General features: G+C 38.0%; 2 protein-coding genes across 4 annotated transcripts in view; one reads left to right on the top strand and one right to left on the bottom strand.

Annotated features, from left to right (window-relative positions):
- The window catches only part of LOC134823189 (polyunsaturated fatty acid 5-lipoxygenase-like), a 1,185,970-nt gene that overhangs the window by 1,000,596 nt on the left and 166,519 nt on the right, over positions 1–18,855 (bottom strand). The window lies entirely within an intron of this gene.
- Positions 1–18,855, top strand: part of LOC134823171 (uncharacterized) — a 45,727-nt gene that overhangs the window by 4,617 nt on the left and 22,255 nt on the right. For all 3 annotated transcript variants that reach the window (XR_010161254.1, XM_063834522.1, XM_063834521.1), the window contains exons 2-6: positions 733–835; positions 1,117–1,238; positions 2,241–5,592; positions 8,729–8,805; positions 11,518–12,074. Coding sequence is in view for 2 of the 3 variants with exons in the window: in XM_063834522.1 (XP_063690592.1) it covers positions 742–835; positions 1,117–1,238; positions 2,241–5,592; positions 8,729–8,805; positions 11,518–12,074 (4,202 nt within the window). In the remaining variant the exon portion in view is untranslated. The remainder of the gene's footprint in view (positions 1–732; positions 836–1,116; positions 1,239–2,240; positions 5,593–8,728; positions 8,806–11,517; positions 12,075–18,855) is intronic.

Genomic DNA, 18,855 nt, shown 5'->3' with positions numbered 1-18,855 from the left:
CACTGGATTCCTCTCAGATAGATCCACGTAGCTTACCTACCCTGCGGTCATTGGATTTCATAACCACGTGACCTGTACCCTTCTTCCTGGTTGGTTCTTGCTAAATCACGTGTCATTCCTCTGTGCTCTGATTAGACGATCCTGGACTTCTGCTGAGACGCATAGCGTTTTGTCATTGGAGATGAACGGAAGTCTTTAGCGAATTAGCGTTCTCTTTTCTATCTCTCCAGTGGTTAATAGACTGTGTACAGGCTGGAGGAGCTTGGCTCTCAGCTAAACTCAAATGTTTACCTCCACCACAGTTAATAGCAGCCATTATTTTACTTACTGGTGTATGAGTATATGTCAGGTTGCTAAATTGTGGCCTTGTTGCGGTTGGCCGGGACGCTTTGGGATTTCAATGTTGAAATATCTGTAATATTGACATATCTGGAATATATTTGTCGTTGAATCATATCCTGGTGCTGTTGTTCGATCAACCTTGCAAGAGATTGTTGCACGTTTTATGTGACATTCCCCTAGAATAACATATGAAAATTTCTTCTGTCGGCCAAACATCCTTACCAAAACTTACTCCACTCCCCTTCCGATATTTAACCTCTGAAGCAGTTAAATATCTTCCATCGTGCTAATTCCCATTTATTCCTAACTCTCGCCTGGCCGGTGCCTTATTAATTACTGTCGTTTTGTCTGTACGCGAGCTTTGTTCGATATTTTGTCGTACCTTCCTAGGGGTGCAGAATGCAGGATATAAAACGATATCCTCTATTAAGACAGGAAGCTTTTAATGATGAAAACCAAGATCTAAACGAGAGTGAAGTAGAAACCTTTATTCGTGAGTACCATGTTGGTGGAACATTTTTTAAAGTTATGTAAGGCAGATCTATCTTATGTTTGTTTGTTTTTCTGTCCATCGCTAATCTAACGAATCATGTTTTTGCATGTTGTGACTTTACTGTGCATGTATGAGATTGTACTCCAGTTGCCCCTAACGAATACCCTTTTGATCCTCCTGTTGCATAATAATTGATATTACAACACTAGTCTAGTAGATCTATAGTTCTACAACATTAGCACTTCTCTCCAGCTTTAGATTACTTCTCACTTATCTCCCAGCTTTAGATTACTCGAAGAGAATTTACATGATCCACCCGGATTTGATCTGCATTTTCAACACCATTTCTCCGGACGAGTCAAAAGACCCAACTGCTGACGACAAGAGACACAAATCGGCAGAGGTTTGTTATTTGTTTTGATTACAAGTGTGGGGAAGCACAGCTGTACGCTGTGTTTATCTACCTTGCTCAAACCGTCTTACATAAGTAACGAGGTGTATGTAAACCTACATGTAATTGTAAAGAGTAAAGATGCACAGTGCACCCGTATATATATAATGGAGTAATAAGGGTTGTTTGATAAGAACAGGACGTTATGAATGTAGTACTGTGATTCTGTTCAATATCTTTATGAGGGAACCATTCACTGCCAGAGAGGTGATATTGTATGTGTTTCTGTTGTTTCTTCCCGTAATGGTTATTGACAGTGTCCAACTGTATTTTATTGGCATGTAGTTTCATGTAGTTGTTGTTTATTAATATTTACGTTAAGTTTTGCAAAATTGCGCAACCGGCGCAGCTCATTAATGTTCAGTAATTTTACTTCAAGTTTATGTCTGGAAAATCAACTAATTGCAAAGTTAGACTTGTTTTTACGTATGATTATCTACTGGGATGCATGTAAGAATTAATTTTCCCTTAACTCCCATCACCAACGGTATATCATAACTATCGAAGTATTGCTCTGTCGACTCGGACTAAGTCAAAATACAGAGCAGTTTTCTAACTGCCACTTGGAATATGATACAGAGCAATTTCTAAATGCCACCGCACGCCCCTCTTTTATCCAGTTAGCACTTCAATACCTCATGTTTCGAGCTATTCTTCTCCCCACTATCATGTATCAAATTACTTGCCTAACCGCCACCAAATCTGTTAATGAGCGTAGTAAAATCATTCGCTATCCTGGTTGCCATGGCAACCTGCAGAGTGACCCTGCCAGGGGGTCTTGCATAAGGGCGTTTAGGTTTTAGTGTACTTTTCGTTTAGCTTGGTGTCCAACTTCGTGTTAGATCGATTACACATGACAGTCGTTAGCCCCACCAATACTAACCGGGTACCCCATCTGCCCCACCATGTATCCGACACATTGCCAACAACTTGTAAATGAGCCGCTCTTTTCAGGACGCATCCACGCCGGGCCGGCCTGTTGTTCTAGGGGGCAGCTTCCTTTTTAGCAACTCATGCGACGGCTACATCTCACCTACTTTAATTGAAAAGTACGAGTCGTTAGTAAACGATCGAAGCCTTGACAAAGAGAACCTGCCAAATAACGAGGATTGTTATGATGAGGATTCGCTGACTGAGGATGTAGGTGCGAACCAGGACATCATTTCTTTTGCTGCCGCTCCCTCTTGTATTGAATCGTCTGTAGATATGGAATCGGCTGAGAAACCTCTTGAGATTGAGACAGCAGACTTGACTAGCCCTTATGTTTCCCCTAACAAGAAAGATGTCATCACATTCTTCCTAACTGAGATAGGCCGACAGAAGACATTGGAAGAGGAGAATGAGGCTGGGTCTGATGGATATGTGCCTACAGAGACAGTAGGAGAGACGACCCCTGACTGTAATACTTCTGATGGAAGTAACAAAGAGAATGAGTCGAACAACAAAGATATCATCAGTTTCCTTCAGACTGAAACAAAGACCGAGACTCCCCGGAAGCTGAGATATTCTTTGTCAGTCCCACCCCCGAGATCGCAATCCGATTTTCGAAAACCGTATATTTCCCTCAACTTTTCGGACATCATCTCCTTTTACAATAGCGAAGAAAGTCTCCTTCAGGCATACGATACTGAACCGGTAATAGCTCAAGACGAGCAATGTTCAGATGAAGCTGAAGCTGATGAAGAGGAGCTCAAATCCCCCAAAGATGAGGATACGTCCGTAAACAATCCCGATCAATTCGTATTCGAGAATGATCGTTCAGTATCCGCTAGTACAGTACCCGTTAGTACTATTGCGACTTCGACACCAAAACATTCTTCTGGAAAGAGGAAAACACCGTTGATGATTCATCAGGGATCTGTCATCTCATTTTACAGTTCTGAAGAAAGCTTTTTGGAAGCTTTAGAAGTTTCGAATGTGGAAGCATCAGATACCGAAGATCCCCACGAAATGCCCAGAACAGACGATGTAATACACATAGATTTGCCAGACATTCATTGTGAAGATGACGCAATCGATACCCAAGACACTACCAACAGTGATATCAAAGTATTTAGTAATCGAAGTGATCTACCCGATATACCTAGATTACCTACCCACAATATTATAGCTACAGCGCCATCCCATTCCCAATCACAACCCGAGCTAAGGAAGAGCAACTCGGTACTGGTCGTCACTGAAGAGTTTCCAGATATAATTTCGTTTTACAACCCTGGGGTTGATGTTTCTGCTGTAACGAAGCAAGAGATTGAAGACTCTATAAGAAGAAGAGAGGATTCAGCATCGGTCGACACTGCTGAGTTTGGAACGATAGAATTGCCGAAGTCGAATGACGGAATGAGTGGACTTGATAAAGAAGTTGCTACTGCGCCAGACCAGGAACCGTTTGTTGTCGTTGATGACTCCATTGAAGAAGATAGCGAAAGCGAGACAAACCCCGACAAATTTGTTTTCCATAACGATCGGTCGAAAACATCAGAAAAACATATCTCTGCAACTTCGAAACTGAAAGGTCAGATTGAGGAGAGACACACTCCAATGATGGTCCATCAAGGATCTGTCATAACTTTCTACTGTAATGAATCCAGTTTCTTGGCTGCCAAAGATTCACCTCAACAAGAGTCTTCTTCCGAAGCTGCTGAAGGAGATATAAACGGCATGATTTTTGACGTGACTGAAGATGATATTGAAGGGAATGATAGCTCTGAAAACGCCGACAACTTTGACATCAAAGTTTATAGCAACACTGTTCTAGATTCTGATGAGATTGTAAATAGTTACAAGGGCACTACTGAAGAAATTCGACCAGCCATTTCAGAGATACCTATTCTGGAGGAGGCTCAAATAGACGAAGGTCAAATAGACGAAGCTCGAATTGAAGAAGATAAAATCGAAGAAACTCAAAGTGAAGAAGGCCAAAGTGAAGAGAGTCAAAGCGAAAGAGCTGAAATAGTGGACGCTCAATTTTACGCAGCTCAAAGGGAAATAAGCCAAATTGAGAAAACTCGAATTGTGAAAACTAGAATTGTGCAACTGGAAGCTAACATTTTAGGAGCTAAAGTTATGGAATCTCAAATCGATGAAGCTCAAATCCAGAAACCTCAAATTGAAGAACCTCAAGTCGAAGAAGCTCAAGTCGTAGAGAACCAAATTGAAGATGCTCAAATCGAAGAAACTAAAATCGAGGAAGCTCAAATTGAAGAAGTTCAAACTGAAGAAGCTCAGATTGAAGAAACTCAAATCCAGGAACCTCAAATTGAAGAAGCTCAAACTGAAGAAGCTCAAATTATAGAAGCTCAAATTGAAGAAGTTCAAATTGAAGAAGTTCAAATTGAAGTAGTTCAAATTGTAGAAGCTCAAATTGAGGAAGCCATAGTAAAACCAAAAGCAGAGGAGATTCTTGAAGATATTCTTGAAGAACCTGAAGTCCTTGAGAAAAGTAAAAAAGAAGATGAAGACCAGTTTGTCCATATCGTAGACATGAATTTCCGTGACTCTGAGGACGACATGCCGGGCCTTGAGTCTATCCCCGATAGCATCCATGAGTCTGATGAATCCGAAAGACAGGATTCTTTGGTTGTCGTTGAAGACTCTTTTAGCGAAGATGGCAGATCTATCAGAAAGGTGCAAGATATTGAGAATCTACCCAGCATTGAAAGAGCAATCGATATGATAGATGCGATTGGAGGAGATATAGAAGTTATTGAAGATCTTGGTATCGATCTTCCTGAACCTCTAGACGAAGATTTCTTATACGATGACGATGAGTTTGAAAGAGACATCACTGAGGAGATAGATTCTTTGATCTCCGAAGCTGAGCTGCTGATGGCTGCAAATGAACCTGGTGACGACAATTTGTTGGATGATTTGGATAACTTCTTCGATGAGGTTGATGCCCCAGAAGAGCTTCTCCTTAGAGCAGAGCCAGACGAAGTGCCCCAACTTCAGATGAGAAACGTGTCCCAAAATGGTGATCAGGAGGTGTCTCCACGAGATTCAAGCTCTGAATCGGCAATAATCAACTTTATCACCGACAACATGGAGAAGTACATGGAAAATACGCCTGACTTCTCCTTCATAGCACCTCCACCGTACGACACAACAGCTGCTTCTGAAGCTGCTGATGATGAAATCTCTGAGATTGATGAAGTGTTAGCGGGTATTGATGAACTACTGGATGTTGATGATGACCCTGATGTCCCGGGATACGAGACTCCTGAACCTCCCTATCCCTTCAGAGATACTCCAACTCCTCAACCTACCACCCCTACTGTCACACGACATCTACTCAGAACTACTAGCTTTGGTTAGTCCTTTTTAATTGTTTTTCTACTTGTTTTAACTGCTATATGTGTAAATTATTATAGCTGCACCGTGTGCCAAGCTCTGCGCCAGCCTTACCTTATTCCTTAACTTCATTATGATAAGTTTATTAGTACCCGACCTGTTGAATTGTGAACGGCGATATGATTTTGTACAACATAGCATTTCCCGACGTCGTCAAACATGTTTTACTGTAAACGATACCACTAAGTTTCTTAAATAAGTGTGAACTTGCCGAGCCTTGATAAGTATCATATAAACAATATTCATGCGTTCATTAAGTACGTAGTATGCAGTTTACAAGAAAGGATATATTAAACATAGCATGCATAATTACGCAGGTAAATATTTAGTAACAACAGAAATAATTATAGTACTTATAAAAACTTACAAACTAGTGAACTGCATCAACCTTCAACACTGTTCTTTGCATATACTCATTACTCACATAATAAATAGTCATGACTTTAGTTTCGATGGCTCCTAAGATACTACGTAGACAAGTTCACACCGGTACTTCTCTGGTTATTATTAAGTACTGGCGAATGACGGACCCTGAGCCGCTGCTGTTTACTGTCGATAACAAATGAACAAGCCACTAGTAAGTAGTAATGACTCATTACCTTATCTTTTCTACTGATTAAACCGGCCGGAATCGGACAGTTTCAGGCACAGTTAACGGTTAGTTGACAGTTTTAATTAACGGTCCTCTGCATCTACATTTGTAATCGTGTAATTGTATGGTTACATGTTATCGTAGGTTATGTAATGATATGAATCAAATGATCATGATAATCGTGACTAATATTGTCTAATGGTCTATTAGTTAAATCTTTGTGAGTAAAAATAGCACTGTTTAGTGTTTAGCTTTACTTTAAACTCATTTTAAGCAAACTTTTCCAATCATAGTTCGACCAAGGTACTAGTACAGATGTAGATTTATACGTGTACCCATATCTAAATACAAGACTTACGGTCAACAGTTACCAGCCAACAAAAGCGAATATACTTTTGAAACTTTTTTGGCTGTGTCGAATGCTTTATTATGGCCATTTGGTCGAATGGACATGGGCATCGACGAAGTTGCCCAACCCCTCGGATTGGGAAACTGTTTGTTCTCGTGGGAGATATTCGCTATAGTGGTGAAAGGTCAAGCGTGAGATAAACCAGCTTGATAACTGATGGCAATTAGATAGCTGAAGGAGGACAAATAGAGGCGGACAAATAAAGGTGGACAAATATATGCGGACAAATATAGGCGAACAAATAAAGGCGGTTAAATAAAGACGGCTAAATTTAGGCGGACAAATATAGGCGGCTAAATATAGGCGGACAAATATAGGTGGCTAAATATAGGCGGACAAATAAAGGTGGACAAATAAAGGTGGACAAATAAAGGCGGACAAATAAAGGCGGACAAATATAGGCGGACAAATAAAGGCGAACAAATAAAGGCGGTTAAATAAAGACGGCTAAATTTAGGCGGACAAATATAGGCGGCTAAATATAGGCGGACAAATATAGGTGGCTAAATATAGGCGGACAAATAAAGGTGGACAAATAAAGGCGGACAAATAAAGGCGGACAAATAAAGGCGGACAAATATAGGCGGACAAATAAAGGCGGAAAAATAAAGGCGGACAAATAAATGCGGACAAATAAAGGCGGACAAATATAGGCTGACAAATAAAGGGCGGACAAATAAATGCGGACAAATAAAGGCGGACAAATAAATGCGGACAAATATAGGTGGACAAATAAAGGCGGACAAATAAATGCGGACAAATAAAGGCGGACAAATATAGGTGGACAAATAAAGGCGGACAAATAAAGGCGGACAAATAAAGGCGGACAAATAAAGGCGGACAAATAAACTGCGTATGTATGAACTGTGTATAATATGTATGTATGGGCCTGCTTTATAATCATGCTATATAACTCCCACCTAACAACTCGGATTTAAAAACCGTAGACTGGTGGTTTAAACAACTTATATATCGGAATAACATTACCTTAGCTCTCGAAATAGCTCCATTACAAATAATTTGACCCGAAGTATTCACATTGCACCGACTGAAGCATATTTTCATTATTGGGTGATGTACCATATTCATGATAATTGATAATGTCTGTATATGCTCCTATATAAATACGCAACAGTATCATCAAACAGGATTAAGTCTGAAAAATGTGTTCAACTATTCGTTAAAAATTAGTCAATAGTCGCTTGTGTTATTATATATATATCGAGGTCAAAGGGCTGCGAGAGCTTGTTACCATAATATGCCCAATTATATCAAAGGCTCAATTAACAATAGACAATTGATCAAGCTGAGCTGATCAGTGCAGTTTCACGACTGTGAAATATCTAAACTTGATAAATAACAAGCTAAATGTTTATATCCTTGTAGTTGTTCATGCGATAAAACAATGATATGAAAAAAAAAACAAACACTTTAGTATCTAAGTTCAAGACAATAGTTCATACAAACTAAAAATAGAAACCAAGAAAATTTTGCTTTTTTAATCGACAATCTTCAGTGTTTTACAGTTCAGATTCGCAACAAAATATTATTTATACGCGTCAAGGAAACAAATTATTGAACCAATGTAGATGAAATGTAGATGCAATGTAGATGCAATGTAGATGCAATGTAGATGCAATGTAGATGCAATGTAGATGCAATGTAGATGCAATCCAATGTAGATGCAATGTAGATGCAATCCAATGTAGATGCAATGTAGATGCAATCCAATGTAGATGCAATGTAGATGCAATCCAATGTAGATGCAATGTAGATGCAATCCAATGTAGATGCAATGTAGATGCAATGTAGATGCAATGTAGATGCAATGTAGATGCAATCAGCAATGCAACACATTTCATGCCTCGGCGAGTTAAAAAGTGTAGCGCAGCCTGAAGAGTGAAGACCTAGTCAATATTGAACCCTTCAAGAATCCTTACTGATTCCCTACACACTTTAGAAACTTTGTGTGAACAGCCTTATTTTTACCGTATCCAGCTGACACGTTTCTCTTGTTACCTTTTAGTAGTACATATTGTTACAATACCATTGTGTTGATTGTTTTCTCGTGGAAACTGACAAGTACCCCCTCAGATGCAGATGGTGACAGTGACGAAGAGTACGACACTCTGTACGAAGCATTGAACAAACCTATACTGCCACCCATACCGGTAATTTCACATTTCACATGCTTTTTATCACCGTTAAGCTCAAGTTTCATGAAGTCGATTGTTTTGACAGTTTTTAAAATGTTATATTTCGGTATTTCCCGGTACGAGCTGAAGTAAGACTTCGTTTAAATATTTATATGGCTGTATCTGTCGGAAACTTAACTGTTGCGAGCCTGCTCTCAACTACCGGTAAAGTAATTCATAAACAAGCAGAAATCAAAATAATGGTATATATTGTAAAAGTAATTGGGTATTTGTACAGGTTATAAGATAATAAGATACCCCATAAAGCTCGTAAAAAGCAGTACGTCAGGAACAAAATACCAAAATATTATCACACCAAGACACAATATCTTTTTTAATAAAGTGATGATAGACCGTATGTTTTCTAAGGCTCGATTTGTAGCCTTCTAGATTGACAAGCTCAGTTATGTTAACCTGGGGGTTTCATGGGCGTGGAACCCAATGAAAGGTGAGATTTCCTATTACGTCCTCCTTACTGGATCAGGACTGAGGTATGTCTCGTGAAGACAGCCATAGTGTCTATAGATAGTAAACAAGGCAAGATGGAGTTCTCAACCCATACTTCAAGAGAACTTAAGAGAGAAAAGGCTGCCACGGCATACCGTCTTATCATGGTTAATCTTTGATGAACATAAACATAATAAACAGCATGACAAAAATCACGACCGCCGAAGTCCTAAGGTAAGTCAGAACTTTTCTCTCTAGAAAAATAGGAAAGAAAAAATGTACTATGCATACCAATGCAGGACATAATAAGCAGCTTCATGACACTAAAACACGACCTCCGATAACCAAAGGTCCACCGGTGCGTGATATAATTATACCTTACTAATACCTAATTATACCTTACTAATACCTAACAAGCAGACTCAATACAGGATAAAAACATATAGAACTATCAACAAACCCATCTGTCAACAGATGCCTCGGATCTGGATAACATGACCTAATTTGTTACTATTAGTGTATTATTATACACTATAGTAGGTCTCTCCGGGCAGTAAAACTTTAGTTAGGCTCTACACCAAAAGTAGGTCTCTCCGGGCAGTAAAACTTTAGTTAGGCTATCGAGTCTACACCAATAGTAGGTCTCTTCGGGCAGCAAAACTTTAGTTAGGCTCTACACCAATAGTAGGTCTCTCCGGGCAGCAAAACTTTAGTTAGGCTCTACACCAATAGTAGGTCTCTCCGGGCAACAAAACTTTAGTTAGGCTCTACACCAATAGTAGGTCTCTCCGGGCAGCAAAACTTTAGTTAGGCTACTCCAATAGTAGGTCTCTCCGGGCAGCAAAACTTTAGTTGGGCTCTACACCAATAGTAGGTCTCTCCGGGCAGCAAAACTTTAGTTAGGCTACACCAATAGTAGGTCTCTCCGGGCAGCAAAACTTTAGTTAGGCTCTACACCAATAGTAGGTCTCTCCGGGCAGCAAAACTTTAGTTAGGCTCTACACCAATAGAAGGTCTCTCGTTTCTCCGGGCAACAAAACTTTAGTTAGGCTCTACACCAATAGTAGGTCTCTCCGGGCAGCAAAACTTTAGTTAGGCTCTACACCAATAGTAGGTCTCTCCGGGCAGCAAAACTTTAGTTAGGCTCTACACCAATAGTAGGTCTCTCCGGGCAGCAAAACTTTAGTTAGGCTCTACACCAATAGTAGGTCTCTCCGGGCAGTAAAACTTTAGTTAGGCTATTGCTTGTGGTAGATACCACGCCTCTTCTTATCTCAAAATACCTTGGACATATATTAAGTGCACCGACCTCTAGTATTATATAAAACAGTGGTTTCATTGACTTTCATTTCAAAATCGTACAATCATTTTCCACTTAAATTATATGTTTTAATTAATTTCAAGTCTTCTGTTGTGGATAAAATTTGTATTTAAAGATTATACTCGTCAGGAGGTAATTGATAAAACCTGATCTTACAAAAAATCGGCATTTTAAACGATAGACGAAAATAAAAAAAGGCATTCTGAATTTGTACGGTGATCAGTCTAAGTCTCATACCTGAAATCAGAATATCATAATACCTACTTGGAATGTAACTCGCACGAGAAGAAAACAAATAGAATAGAAGTGTTGAGAGGGCACAACTGTTAAAGAAGTCAATACACGCATAACGTATATGATATGTGTTATTATTTCAGTAGATTAATTATATATACAATAAATACATTTAAATATACATTTCTTCTTTTGTTCTGACGAGTAAACGTTCTGTTGAGGAATTTGTATAGTGTCCATTCGTCACCAAAACTTTCGAAGAGATAGAGAATAAATATAGACTTGGATAATGGATTACGCAAGTCATAGACCAAAGTCGAAAGTATGGCGTATGAACAATGCCTTCTAAACGAAAAATATTTGTATGATATTGTATGAATCATAAAAATATATAAGAAATTAAAAGATTAATAACTAAGTGCGCCCGGCATGTTTAATAGAAAATAAAACTCTTCTTTTGATTGGAGCAGTCGATTTAATAAAGCTTATTTTTATCTTATAATTAAGATAATTAAGATAATTAAATCGTGATTAGATAAACGGAGACTGATTAGCTAGTGCACGGTGCTGCTTCAGAAGCCCAACTGAGCTGTTAAACCTATAATAATAAACTGCGATTAACCTCTTGCGATGTACGTGTGTCAGCTCCATGCTAATATAAATAGTAATGTGATATTACTTTTCAGAGGGTGGTATGTGAGGACGAGGACGAGGACGATATTAGACCAGCTAGATCCCTCACGTCATTCTCAGACTACACCCCTCAAGGAACCAGCAAGACCTCCCACCTTATCAACTCTAAAAGCTGCGATTATGATTCTGACGGAATGGTATTATCAACAGGGCTGTTATCAGAGATTGTCCAACACCCACTAGCCGGACAGAGAGGCTCACTAGCCGGACAGAGAGGGTCTCTGAAACGCTCTGCTTCGTCTGGGGACCGTCCTGGACGACAAAGCGCGTACGCTGGTCTCCATGGTACTCAACTCACGCCATCTTCTTTCAACAATGATCCGATCCTTGAAGCTCAACTGTTCTTCTTACAAAACAATATAGGTGGCTCAACCAGAGAGCTGCACGTGGAAGAGAGAGACGAGAGTGAAGATGAGCAGTTATCCCCGATATCAAGTCTGGCTCAGACTATATCAGAGAGGTTGTCAGCACAGCATGGAGTAGGAGGGAGGCCTGGGAACAGAACGGTTAAACCCTCCGATGTGGTCAAGATTGACAAGCAGATCTTCGGGTGAGTCTGACATTTTGATATGAGCAGCAGCGTATAGTACGTGTCACCTGACAACTGCAGTGACAACTTCATTAAGTTATTAGCCAACGAAAGGCATGTCAGGTTAAGTTAATCGCCCACGTTGCTAAATTTTAAGAGTGGACACGTTTATGATTCGGAAACGAAATTTATTGATATTATGGGCAAATATGGCATCGTTCAGAGCGGTATAGGAGGAAGGCAAATACTGTCACATGTTGTCTGTTTAGAATGGGGAGGGGATATATAAGATATTATACATTTATCACATGCCTTCTCATGCGATATCAAAACTTTCGCCCACGAGGCTTGCCGAGTTAGCGAAAGTTTCGATATTTCCCGAGGCTTGCCGAGGGTTATATCGACATTTTCAATCACGAGGCTTGCCGAGTTTTGAAAATGTTGATATCGCATGAGAAGGCATGTGATTAATGTTTTATCACACTTTATTTGGAGCCAAATTTGGCCGGGAAAGCAGAATTTGATCAAACGTTAGTTATAAATCTCACCAAAGCAAAACTAGACATGTCGAACTTATTTATGTTTATAATGTCCAAGCTATATATAGCTCTCGATAAGTTAGTATTTCAGATATTAAAGTTACAATACGTGAAATTAGAATCTCGCGTTTCACATTTATGACACAGTGAATGCTGTATGCCGCGCCCAATTTGCTTTTTTCTGGTACGTAGTGCATCGAATATTAATGTTTTTTCCGCCTATGGGTCTTGTACTTATGAGTCTAGAATATTCCGCCGCGAGCGCGTTTGATACGTAATTACATCCTGCAAATCAATTGATGTGAGGTGATTCTAATACTTTATTTCTATTAGATATTTTTAGAGTCATTAAAACTGTAGATGCAGTATAATGTATAGAACATCCGTTTAAGTGTTGATTATACATCACAGTCCTTATCGTATAATCTGTATCTGCGATAAGGTGAAAGAATTTCCTGGTTGTTAAATTTGAATAGGGTTGGCGCCATGATTGTCTATTTATCAGTCCACATTATACACTGCACACCCTAATTTACACCAACAATATTATCGTCCGTCTTGATTCTTGATTGTCTGTTATTTCAGAATGATTTAATCAATGCAACTTGTAATCGTTGACTTAGAATTTTATCAAGTATTCTGCTTAGTTCTTAGTCACTATACATCTTTACTTGCCATTATTTGCCATTATTTGGAGCCAAATTTGGCCTGGAAAGCAGAATTTGATCAAACGTTAGTTATAAATCTCACCAAAGCAAAACTAGACATGTCGAACTTATTTATGTTTATAATGTCCAAGCTATATATAGCTCTCGATAAGTTAGTATTTCAGATATTAAAGTTACAATACGTGAAATTAGAATCTCCCGTATCACATTTATGACACAGTGAATGCTGTATGCCGCGCCCAATTTGCTTTTTTCTGGTACGTAGTGCATCGAATATTAATGTTTTTTCCGCCTATGGGTCTTGTACTTATGAGTCTAGAATATTCCGCCGCGAGCGCGTTTGATACGTAATTACATCCTGCAAATCAATTGATGTGAGGTGATTCTAATACTTTATTTCTATTAGATATTTTTAGAGTCATTAAAACTGTAGATGCAGTATAATGTATAGAACATCCGTTTAAGTGTTGATTATACATCACAGTTCTTATCGTATAATCTGTATCTACGATGAGGTGAAAGAATTTCCTAGTTCTTGTATTTGAATAGAGCTGTGGTGTCATAATTAGTGTCTATTTATCAGTCCACATTATACACTACACTCCCTAATTTACATCAACAATATTATCGTCCGTCTTGATTCTTGATTGTCTGTTATTTCAGAATGATTTAATCAATGCAACTTGTAATCGTTGACTTAGAATTTTATCAAGTATGCTGCTTAGTTCTTAGTCAGTATTCATCTTTACTTGCCATTATTTGCCATTATCTGCTTCGAGCTAGAAATTATTTGAACTGGAAATTATCAGAACATTTGTAATATTCAAATGTATCTCTTCAACATTTTAGAACGCAGTACTCCACCAGCCTATAACCACCCTGGTCATGGCCAGGTAGTTCACCCGTACTGTTACCAATATTGAATTGGTCTAATGAATGGCAGCACATTAATCATCGGACCTGTTTGCCCCAGTGCCCAGACTAATTTATAACCAGATTAGCTGATTAAGTTACGTCATTCGTCCCTTGATATATTTATATAAATATTATATTTTATAGGATGTTTTTATTGCACTTATTTGCACTAACTAAAATTCAGTTGAAACTAGTCCTGGGATAGAATTTTCGCTCTTTATTGTACAGAATCTACATATAAGTCTCTTTATCAGTCTGTTTATAGATCAGCCACGAATTTCGCAAGCTAATCTAGGCGAAACCGGTTTGGAAAAGCCAAGTATAATTTCTGCACAATTTCTATATGGAATATGGCTCAAAGAAGGGATCAGAGGGGGTTAAAATTGAGGTCTGAAATGGCTGAAATCTGGCTTTGTTTTGTGTGTTTTCTTCGTTCGAATTAATCAAACATCGTCTAGTGTTTACTATTTTTTGTGAGGGTGACTGTAGTTTGTTCTGACACTTCCTTTTTAATTTCAAGTAAGCGATTAAGGAAATTAATTATCCTGATTGATTGTATCGCTGACAAGTACCAAAACTTTGTGAAACTTTCAAGTCTGCTTGTAAACTTTGATCTCGTTTTCAATAACCTTAAGTCACTTAAAGCTCGTACAAGCCAGGGAGTTTTTACTTTGTTTCATCATCCGAAGCCTAATTAGGCTTTGAACTATAAAGTGCAATAAAAAGGGAACAGCTTGAAAAAGTTTTACAACAAAAAATTTTATTTTGCTTGACGCATCTCAAACACAAGGAAATATTTTCAAAACCAGGTACAAATATAAATTTTTCCTAATACTGGAAAGTTTATCTGATCATTGCATTAACGGTCATAGACTACTTAAGGTTGTTGATTTAAATCTTTATTTAAATCAGTACCTCGCAGTAGTAGAACAGTTGTTGAGAGTGGGCTCCTTGTTCCTAGATGGGAATATCGGGCTCTCTCTGAGTAACTGATTGATATTTCATGCCCCCGGGTGAGAGCCAGTGCTCCCCATCGGGGCATGTAATATCAATTCTGCTTTCCTGCTAAATTTGGCTCGAAAGTGTGATAATATATTATATTTGACCAAAACCCATAATCATGGGTAGAGTGTACCGCTGCCAGTGTCTCTCTTTTCCAAACAAAAGGAAATGATATTAATTTGAGGAACAGTCCGCTAATGCAAATTGATACCGAGAATGAAATCGGTCGCTCGCTTTTTCAAATCAATAAGCTTTATTACAATTCGTAGGCCGTGATCGAATGGAAAAAGCGAGCGACCGATTTCATTCTCGGTATCAATTTGCATTAGCGGACTGTTCCTCAAATTAATATCATTTCCTTTTGTTTGGAAAAGAGAGACACTGGCAGCGGTACACTCTACCCATGATTATGGGTTTTGGTCAAATATCATCTCTTTTTGATTATAATGTCAGGATAATTTACACAGCTAGTCAAAACTTCATTAACAAGGAGGTAATTTCGACGATTTCGAAATTCTGCCTTTGAAAACGTTTCCTTGTGTTTAGTTAGGTATTTCTGTCGATAACCGACTGAATATGGCACTTTTTACTCATTCAAGTTGGCATTAAATTCATATATAATGCCATTTAATTTTAAATATTGTGGAAAGCAGAATATGTTCGAAATCACGAATGAGCAAATTTCTCACCTTTCGCACGTGCAAACTTTGAGCGGACGTCGCGTGCGCATACAATATTGAATCACCGTAAATTTTTGCATAGTGGTATTTAATATATAGTTTGATAAGCATGCAAAGTTTCAGAAGATTTAAAAAAGAACTTGGATCACAACGGGACTCCAAAGTTGATAAAAATCGTGAAAATCAAAATTTTTAGCGATTTTAGCTATTTTAAATGAATTTGGGCGTGTCCCCACGTGTGCAACTTTTCGATTTTTAACTTTAAAACTAGCCTATAACACAATTTACACCTTTAAGAAGCAAAATTGAGCTCCACAACCCAAGGGATGGCCCAACACCAGAGAATACTAATTCACAACTTTTGTGTTTTTATAAAATTATTCTTCAAAAAAGCACTAACTTCAATAGCAAATATCTTTATGAAGGAGCAAGGTAGGAAACTATTCCGGTAGATTTTCGGAATGCTTGAACAATTATCTAAGATGAAAATGTCCTCAGATTTTGAATAAAATTACTCCTTAATAGTGTAAAATCGATTTAAAAAGTTGTTACTTTGTCAAAAGTCAAGTTTTAAAAACACTTAACTTGATGACGTCATCAAGTGATGATGATGACGTTAAATTATTTTTCAATACAATGTAAACTAAAGCTTAAACAATTATCTTTAAAACCTGTGGTTCGAGATGACTGTATCGTTTATACTTTTGAATCTACGGACACTTAAATGTAGGCTACAATTGACTGCAAAAAGCGTCTATCACAATGCTGGCAAGCATTACCGTCGCCCTTATATTCACAATACTATTTACCCCCTATACTATTATATCCCATTTATTGTTTTCCAGGCATTAAGACTCATCGAAAGTAGTTCAGCAGGTATATTTAAGTTCAAAACATTCTAGTTCAATGTTAAAGATGACAGGAATAAGAAATAGTTATGTGGAGGTTTTTAAGAAATTTGCGCAAAATACGCGCCAGCATGTTATACGAAATTAGGTAAAAAACCCAAAATCGCCATATTCAGGTGCCTTAAAAACCATGTTAAAATTGAGTTAGAGATCTGAAACTTTGCAGGGCGTCTAGACCTTGTCCAAATCGACTGTAAACAAAATTTCATGTTTCAGCAGTATCGGCAAGTGGGTTTTCTGGAACCCCTGTTTTACAACAGATTGTCGTGAAGTATAGTATAGACGCTTTTTGCAGTCAATTGTAGCCTACATTTAAGTGTCCGTAGATTCAAAAGTATAAACGATACAGTCATCTCGAACCACAGGTTTTAAAGATAATCGTTTAAGCTTTAGTTTACATTGTATTAAAAAATAATTTAACGTCATCATCATCACTTGATGACGTCATCAAATTAAGTGTTTTTAAAACTTGATTTTTGACAAAGTAACAACTTTTCAAATCGATTTTACACCATTAAGGAGTAATTTTATTCAAAATCTGAGGACATTTTCATCTTAGATAATTGTTCAAGCATTCCGAAAATCTACCGGAAAAGTTTCCTACCTTGCTCCTTCATAAAGATATTTGCTATTGAAGTTAGTGCTTTTTTGAAGAATAATTTTATAAAAACACAAAAGTTGTAAATTAGTATTCTCTGGTGTTGGGCCATCCCTTGGGTTGTGGAGCTCAATTTTGCTTCTTAAAGGTTTAAATTGTGTTATAGGCTAATTTTAAAGTTAAAAATCGAAAAGTTGCACACGTGGGGACACGCCCAAATTGATAGAAAATTGCTAAAATCACTAAAAATTTTGATTTTCACGATTTTTATCAACTTTGGAGTCCCGTTGTGATCCAAGTTCTTTTTGAAATCTTCTGAAACTTTGCATGCTTATCAAACTATATATTAAATACCACTATGCAAAAATTTACGGTGATTCAATATTGTATGCGCACGCAACGTCCGCTCAAAGTTTGCACGTGCGAAAGGTGAGAATTTTGCTCATTCGTGATTTCGAATATATTCTGCTTTCCACGATATTTAAATGGCATTATATATGAATTTAATGCCAACTTGAATGAGTAAAAAGTGCCATATTCAGTCGGTAATCGACAGATATACCTACCTAAACACAAGGAAACGTTTTCAAAGTCAGAATTTCGAAATCGTTGAAATTATCTCCTTATTAAAATGAAGTTTCGACTGTGTAAATTATCCTGACATTATAATCAAAAAGAGATGATATTTGACCAAAACCCATAATCATGGGTAGAGTGAACCGCTGCCAGTGTCTCTCTTTTCCAAACAAAAGGAAATGATATTAATTTGAGGAACCGTCCGCAAATGCAAATTGATACCGAGAATGAAATCGGTCGCTCGCTTTTCCCATTCATTCACGGCTTACGAATTGTAATAAAGCTTATTAAATGGGAAAAGCGAGCGACCGATTTCATTCTCGGTATCAATTTGCATTTGCGGACGGTTCCTCAAATTAATATCATTTCCTTTTGTTTGGAAAAGAGAGACACTGGCAGCGGTTCACTCTACCCATGATTATGGGTTTTGGTCAAATACATATATACATATATATACATATATAGCTTCACGACAATCTGTTGTAAAACAGGGGTTCCAGAAAACCCACTTCCCGATACTCCTGAAACATGAAATTTTTTTTACAGGCGATATGGACAAGGTCTAGACGCTCTGCAAAGTTTCAGATCTCTAACTCAATTTTAACATGGTTTTTAAGGCACCTGAATATGGCGATTTTGGGTTTTTTACCTAATTTCGTATAACATGCTGGCGCGTCTTTGCGCAAATTTCTTAAAAACCTCCATATAACTATTTCTTATTCCTGTCATCTTCAACATTGAATTAGAATGTTTTGAACTTAAATGTACCTGCTGAACTACTTTCGATGAGTCTTAATGCCTGGAAAACAATAAAGGGGATATAATCGTATCTAGGGGGTAAATAGTGTTGTGAATATAAGGGCGACGGTAATGCTTGCCAGCATTGTGATAAGTTGGTGCGACCAAATCTTTCTCG

The sequence above is a fragment of the Bolinopsis microptera genome, chromosome 11 (assembly GCF_026151205.1).
Source record: "Bolinopsis microptera isolate Bmic1 chromosome 11, MBARI_Bmic_1.0, whole genome shotgun sequence".
Taxonomy (NCBI): Eukaryota; Metazoa; Ctenophora; class Tentaculata; order Lobata; family Bolinopsidae; genus Bolinopsis; species Bolinopsis microptera.
Note: the sequence above shows the minus strand (reverse complement) of the source record. Positions and strands in the feature narration are given on the sequence as shown.